This window comes from Borostomias antarcticus (genome assembly GCF_949987555.1).
Source record: "Borostomias antarcticus genome assembly, chromosome: 17".
In the NCBI taxonomy this organism is placed as follows: domain Eukaryota; kingdom Metazoa; phylum Chordata; class Actinopteri; order Stomiiformes; family Stomiidae; genus Borostomias; species Borostomias antarcticus.
The window spans coordinates 21,249,823-21,257,322 of record NC_140250.1 but is presented as its reverse complement, the minus strand read 5'-3'; the positions used below and the strand labels follow the sequence as shown (position 1 = coordinate 21,257,322).

The following is a 7,500-nucleotide window of genomic DNA, read 5'->3' as shown; positions in this document are numbered from 1 at the left end:
GATCTATTTGGGAAAAGAGTCAACAAACATTTTAGTAAATTGGGTAGAACGCAATGCCATTAATATATGATGACACACTTGGCTGTGAGGCCCAGTTTGCCAGAGAGAAAAGCTATATTCTGTGCTGGTTTTGGTAGGGCACCACACAGAATGGAGGTTTTAGTATTATGTAAGGGTACTCCCAAACCACCCCATGCAGACGTTTAATTGGGCCAACGCAACAATCCACCTGGTTTCTGGAATCATCCATGACACACGGCAATCGGCCTCTCCGGCAGAAAATAGACACTCTCTCTGTGTCTCTCTTTTTGTGAGAGGAGACACCAGTGTGCGGTCTCTCTCCTGCACACAGCCAGCACAAACCACCAGTTGCCTGGCAACAACTGTCGTGACCCTGTAAAAGTGAGACTAGCTACAGTTTGGTGTTCACGGGTATCTCGGCAGAGAGACAGGCTTCTCTCTTTCTGGTGATTTCTCTCAGTATAACAGTTACAGTACATACATCATACTGTAATACAGATTCCAGAGCAAGAGTGACAGGGAAAGAAACAGGGTTTAATACAGAGAGCTGCGTCGCGCAAACAGACACACGTAATTGTGAAGCAGCGGTGTTGAATGACAGATCAACCAAGGTAGGATGAGAACGGTAGCTTGGAAGAAAAGTTGCAACTCTGAGGAAAAAACAACAAAACAAAACAAGCTCATGGACAAACACAAACCAAATGGAAAAAAAAAAGTTCTGCACCGATTATTTTATTTTAATAAATGTCAAAAACATGGATATGATGCCAAATGCATAGCAAATCATTAACTTATAACAAACTGATAAACAAAATGGAAGCCATGTAACCAACAAGAAGGATAATAAAGATGTTGGATGCTGGTGTGATGCAGCCACGTGGGTGAGCGGACAGCGCCCCCTGGTGCAGGGGAGTGGCAGGTCACCTGTGGGTTTCCTCTTGGTACAGGCCAGGTGCTGTGAGGACCGGGCCTGTCGGGGAACGGCCGGCTTCAACACAATCTTCCTGGCTGGAGAGCGAGTCAGAGCCTCGGACCTCTTAGTCAGCTCTGTCTTCTTAATCACAGCTAGGACACACAGAGGGACAGACATTGACATTTTGTCGACATAATTAGGAGTTTCAGTGAGCACATGAATCAAATAAGCAACAATTAGTCAATTAACCCTTTCGATACGACGTTCGATTTCGATACGATATCTAACAAATATTTAATAATCTGAAAAAAATATCTAACAAATCAAAAAAATTCCTCACTCCAACACTTGCTGAAAGCTGAGAAACTGCGCTTTCTAGTATTATAGGAAAAATCCAATTAATATTCGAAATGTTGTCACTGTACTTTCAGGGTTAAAAGGGTTAAAATACAGTCAACATCATAGTGAATCGAACAACCGCATAAAAACAACTCCAAACCTTTTTTCTTCTTGACTTCCTCTCTGGGGATGTAGACGGGCTCCTTGCGGATGGGTTTACGTTCTGGGGTGGAGACGCGTCCCTTCACCCTACCCGCTTTAGTCTTGGGCTTGACGGGCTTCTCCTGCTTCTGCTGCTTGTCTTTCTGTTGCTCCTGACGAGGCCCCTGGCCAGGCTTGTCCAGCTTCTTCACAGGGGTGGGCAGCTTGGGAAGGGGCTCAATCTGCTCCGTGGCCATGCTCCTGTCATCATCTACAGCAGAGAGACAAGGATTGAACATATAACCGATATAATCAACAACCACTCTAGTAGCATGCTCTAGTCACACTCCATTTCTTTAGCAGAATTAGCTACTATAGAGAAAGGCTGCCACTAGAGGTGCTGTTGAGCCTAAAAGGATCCCTATCCACAGTTCCACAATCCACAATATTCTCTTCAAAATTGGGTTTCATTATTCTACATTATCATGCATGGAACTCACTGAAAAGTGACCGACTCATTGACTAACTATTGATCCTCTATCAGTGAATGTGAGAGGGAGAGAAAGCCTACCTTGAGTGTCAACCCAGGAGCTGTCTAGGATGGAGTCGTCCATGGTGGTCTCATCCCGATCGTAGCTCTCCGTCCGGCCCTCTGTCTCTGTCGGCACCTTCTCCGGTGACGCGGACGCTTCCGGGGCTTCGGGGACGTCTGGAACCTCCTCCTCCAGACTAGCCGCCTCAATCTCCACCTCCTGGGCCAGCTCCACCGACTCCTCCTCCTCCTCCTCCTCCTCTCCCCCGACGTCGGCGCGGAGGGCCTGCGGTGTCTCGGGGGGGGCGGCGAAGCGCACACTGTGGCCCGTCTCCTCCCCCTCGTCGATGGTCTGGACCACGGTGATGAAGTCGTCCTCCACGGTGACCACCGACTCGATGGCGGCGCGGGGCTCCGCCTCCGTCTCCGCCGCCGCCGCCATCGCCCCCTCCAGCATCTTGGCATCTTCCTCCGCCTCTTTCTCGGCCTCCTTCTCGGCCTCCTTCTCGACCTTCTCGGCCTCCTTCTCGACCTCGTCAGCTGCTTGCTCTGCAGGCTTCACCGGTTCGACCGCTCCTATGACGTCCTCTGGCTCAGCTGCTAGCTCTACGTCCTGTCCCTCCTCCTCTTCCTCAGGACGTCCTTGTGGCGGGGGGGGCGGCCCCTCTGGCTTGACAGCCTGTTCCTCCATCGCCTTCTCTTTAGCGGTGACCTCCGTGACCTCCTGCTGTGTAGTCTTCTCTGGCGCACCTGCCCCAACCGGAGACATTCCCAAGAGACTGGCCTTCAAAGGAGACAGCCTGGTTTTGTCCGGCCCCGGGGACAGCGAACGCTCGTCCTCCGCGGCGGTCCTGTCCTTCGCCATGCCGGTCAGCTGGTACACGTCCTCGGCGTCCACCTCCTCGTACGCCTCCTGGTGCACCAGCTTGACCTTCTCCCTCAGCTCGCGAAGCTCCCTCTCCTCCTCCATGCTCAGCGGACGGTCCTCCATCTCCAGCTTGCGGATCTGACGCTCGTAGTCGGCGATGTCCGCGTCCGTCCCCGCCGCGGACCCCTCCCCCCCACCCTGGTGCCGCCCCTCCTCCATGGTGACCATCACCGTGGGAGTCACGAAGGATTCCGCCGGCTGGTCCGACCGCGCCTCCTCAGCGGACCCCGGCCCGGACGTGGACTTCTCCCCCGCGGCCTGCTGGGTCGTCTCTTCCTCGCGCGGTTGTCCGACTTCGTCCTCGCCTTTTCCCTCAGTCGAATCCTCCCTCTCGGTCCCCGGTAGCCGGCTAGCCGGTTTTTCGTCCGATTGACCCATGGCTCGCAGTTTCCGCGCCTCCTCCGCCTCCGCCACCTTCTGCTCCAGCACCGTGTGGGCGAAGAGTTCGGGGGGGGACCCCGCGGGGCTCTGGACATCGGCCGGGGAGGGCATGGGTCCGGAGTATTCGCTGAACACGCAGTAGCCCATCTCCTCCAGCTGGCTCTCGCTCTTAGCCGCCGCGGGGCTCTGCTCCCCCAGGGCCATGCGGGCGAGCGGGTCGCCGGCCACGCCGCCGACGTCCGTGGGGGGCGACGTCCGCCGCATCATATCCGGGTCGGTGTTCTCGGACGCCAGCCGGGAGCGGGCCCCCGCCAGGTCCAGCATCTCCGGCAGGTCAGGCGCCATGATGGCGCCGTTCTTGTAGCAGTACTTTGGCGGCTGGGGGGATTCCGGGGAATCGGTCTGCGGGCTGCCGGACTGGGGGGTGGTCTCAGCGGGGTCGGCGTCGTAGGGCGGCGGGGAGGAGTCGGAGGCGACCGACGCGGCGGTTTCCAGGATGAGCGGAGGGAGGGTTTTCTCCACGGACGGCGTGGCGACCGGGAGGTAGTCGGCCGACTCGTCCAGGCTGCCGCTCGTGAAGGACATGATGTCCGTGGCCAAAGGGGAGAAGTTCCTCGGACGCCCCTGACCGCCGGGGTCCGCGGCCCCGATGGTGATGTTGAGGGAGTAGCTCCTCTGATCCAACGCCAGCTTGCCAGGGGACAGCCTGCACTCATTGCTCCTGTTGACAGTGGGTAAGGGCTTGAGTTCGTCCACCTGGCTTCTCTTGGCGTCCATCTTGTCCTCTCCGGACGGGGCCTGAGCCAGCATGCTGTAGCTGATCTCTTCGGGCGAGGAGGCGCTCCCTGCCTCCTTCTCCTCCTCCCCTGCTGTGCTCAGCTCATAATAACCTTCAGCCTGAGCCCTGCTTTCATCTGCCTTGTTAATATCTGACGTCTCGAAATAAGCTGACATGCCCGATTTATCTCCCGCCTCAGCTTTCTTGGCGGGAGAGGGGACACCTTGAACTTTGACCCCCTCCGCGGCGAAGTCCGACCCGGCCGTGAGGCTGGCGAACTCCACGACCTCCACTGAAGGCTGTTTCTCCGGCGCCGTTTTGGGTTCGGCCTGTGTGGGCAGCCCGGGTGGAGGTGTGGGCGTAGGCTGGGTGGGATCTTTGGCTTGGCTCTGACCGTTTAAGGGGGTAGCAGCGGGAGACACCACGATGTCTGGTTCTGTTTTATCTCCGCTGAAGAACATGGAGCTGTGGGGGTCGAAGGGTTCCTCCAGACGCTTCCCTGACCCGATGCTGTCTGGACTCATGGAACCACTCCTCTCGCTGCCTGGCTTGTCAGAGTCCATCTTCAGAGCTGAAAGTAAAGCTTTAAGTGGTCTGTCTGGTACTGGCTTCACCATTGATCAACTGCAGTAATATAATACGGTCATAGCCAGCCAAGACCAGCCATTGAACAGACAGGCAAAGCTTTTCCTTAGAGTCACAGCCAATCACTTACTGCACATTAGCATAATGGGCAGGGCATCCATGAGAGGAGGCAGGGCGGGAGCATGGGGTCACACCCACTCACAGATGGACGGAAGAATGGCGTGGAACGAGATGGAACCCGGAGCATGCGTGGAACCCACAGTGTTGATGGATTGGAACCAAACGATGATGAATGGAACGGTGTTCCAAATGAATCTTGATGAAATCTAACAGTAGAAAACATCACATTGTGTCATGGTGGGTAACTTTGTATTGAGACTCATCAATGTTTTTGTTTTGAGCTGTGTTGAGTTTTGAATATCAAATGGGTGAACTTATTCCCTGAAAGACATGGTTTTAATAGAATAAATAATAGAATAATACTACTGTGGAACTATACAGTACAAAAAAGCATCCACACAATTCTGTAAAAAATGACAGAATACAACTACATAAGCAAAGTATTATGTTCATGAATGAATATAACATGATATTTGTGATTGAGAACATAAAACTAAATTAAAAAGCTACATTGTGTAATAGCTGGGCTGTGAGAGTACCCTTATATCAACCCTTTAAAATAGTAACCAGTCTTTCAGATTTACACAATAGAGCTTTGGTGAAAGCCAATCACGAACGAGTGATCAGGTGCGTCACAAACGAGTGGTAAACAAGTCCGAGAGAGAACACGTGATTTATATTTGCATATAAATCAAGACTTTTAAATGGCAACGATGGCGCTGGCAACAGACAGTGAGCGATGGGGGTCACACAACCGGGACACCGATGAGCCTGTGACAACGGTACATGGGAGAGGCAGGATTAGGTGTCGGCGACATAATCTGTTAACACTGACACCAACACAGCCGGCCTCGGGCGGCAGCTCAGCTACGGACGGAAGAACGGAAGCAAAACCGGAGAAAAAGAAAAAGAAAGAGACAAAAAAAGAAGACTGGGAGAGTTTCAGACACGTTTCCTTTCACCGCCAAGCCTGTGTTGCCTTTGATGCAGCCTCAGCAGAACGCAGGGGACACTTTAGGCCATTCCACGCCACTTATCCACCTATAGCTTTATTTTTAAAACGGTCTGATGTTAGAACACAGTACGATAACATGCAGGCAGGGAGGGCAGAGGACACACCTTCCTCTTCCTCCTCCTCCTTCTCCTCAGGGCTCTGCTCGCCTCCTGACACCTCCTCCTCCTCCTCCCTCTCGTTAGCACCTTCTGCGGCCGAACTAGCTGCCTCGGCCTGCTCGCAGGGCAAAGCCTGGGCCTCGCCTACGGCCCCTGCCCGCTCTAAGGGCTCGGCCGGCGGGCTCTCCGGCTCGGACGGAGGCTCGGGCTCGTCCCCACTCCACTGCTGCTCTTGCTCCTCAAGAGCTGCTTCGAAGTCTGCTGCCTCTGCACTCTCCTCCTCCTCCTCCTCCTCGTAGGTGGCTATAAGAACCTCGTCAGCCTCTTCTTCTCATGGACAGGGGGAGAGGTGGACACGTCAAGACTACAGGCAACACAGACTTGGGTTACATGGGTAGATACTGTTGATACACATCGACGGGACACTGACTTTCAGCTTGGTGGGAGGTGGCGTAGGGGACAGTGCGTCACCGTAGACAGGTATAAATACACCACAGATGTTTTGTGTATGAGTGAAGTTCGAAGATCGGAATCTGTTGGTTTTTTTGTGGCCAGTGTTGCGTGCTGATATAGGGAGAGATTCCTAAAGTTCCTATCATTCCTCCTCTCTCATACACACTCCAGCCAGCACTCCACCCCGGGTTATAGTGCATCGAATAATACTTAACTATCAATTAGGGCGTGCAGGTGTGATATACAATCATCGATGAATGAATTCTATATCCTTAATAATGTGGATTAAAAGGAACTCCAAACCCCAAACACCTCGCCAATACGATACTTCAGTCTTAATTCAACATCTACAGTACGAACACACCTCAGTCCTATCACTTCTCTCACACCTGTCCGATGCACAGTCTGTGGATGAGGGTGCCGGGACCGCTGCAGAGGCCTGGTTCTCTCTACAGTAACATGCTGTGGACCTGTGAGCTGTACTGTACGTGTTCTGCCCTGGCCGGTGTGGCTCGGACGCTGCTACGCCGTCACGCCACCCGACGGCTTCGTAGAGCGGCACGGGGGAGGGGGGGGGGCAGGGGGGGGCAAGGGTCTGACTGACGGGCGCCATGTGTCGGGTCAGATCACAGCAGGCCCTTCTATGATTGGTTCAGCCCCGGGACAGGAGAGGAGAGACAGAGAAGAGAGGAGAGACAGGGAGGAGAGGAGATACAGGGAGGAGAGGAGAGGAGATAGAGGGAGGAGAGGAGAGGAGAGGAGAGGAGAGGAGAGGAGAGGAGAGGAGAGGAGAGGAGAGGAGATAGAGGGAGGAGAGGAGAGGAGAGGAGAGGAGAGGAGAGGAGAGGAGAGGAGAGGAGAGGAGAGGAGAGGAGAGGAGAGGAGAGGAGAGAGGAGTGGAGATACAGTGAGGAGAGGAGAGGAGATAGAGGGAGGAGAGGAGAGGAGAGGAGAGGAGAGGAGAGGAGAGGAGAGGAGAGGAGAGGAGAGGAGAGGAGATACAGGGAGGAGAGGAGAGGAGATAGAGGGAGGAGAGGAGAGGAGAGGAGAGGAGAGGAGAGGAGAGGAGAGGAGAGGAGAGGAGAGGAGAGGAGAGGAGAGGAGAGGAGATACAGGGAGGAGAGGAGAGGAGAGACAGGGAGGAGAGGAGAGGAGAGACAGGGAGGAGAGACAGGGAGGAGAGGAGAGGAGAGACA

General features: G+C 54.3%; 1 protein-coding gene across 1 annotated transcript in view; it reads right to left on the bottom strand.

Annotated features, from left to right (window-relative positions):
* Positions 1-7,500, bottom strand: part of map2 (microtubule-associated protein 2) — a gene marked incomplete at both ends in the record, with an annotated part of 47,030 nt that overhangs the window by 18,901 nt on the left and 20,629 nt on the right. The window contains 4 exon segments of the mRNA XM_084452096.1: positions 946-1,086; positions 1,434-1,685; positions 1,986-4,604; positions 5,900-6,181. Of these exon segments, the coding sequence (XP_084308222.1) occupies positions 946-1,086; positions 1,434-1,685; positions 1,986-4,604; positions 5,900-6,181 (3,294 nt within the window).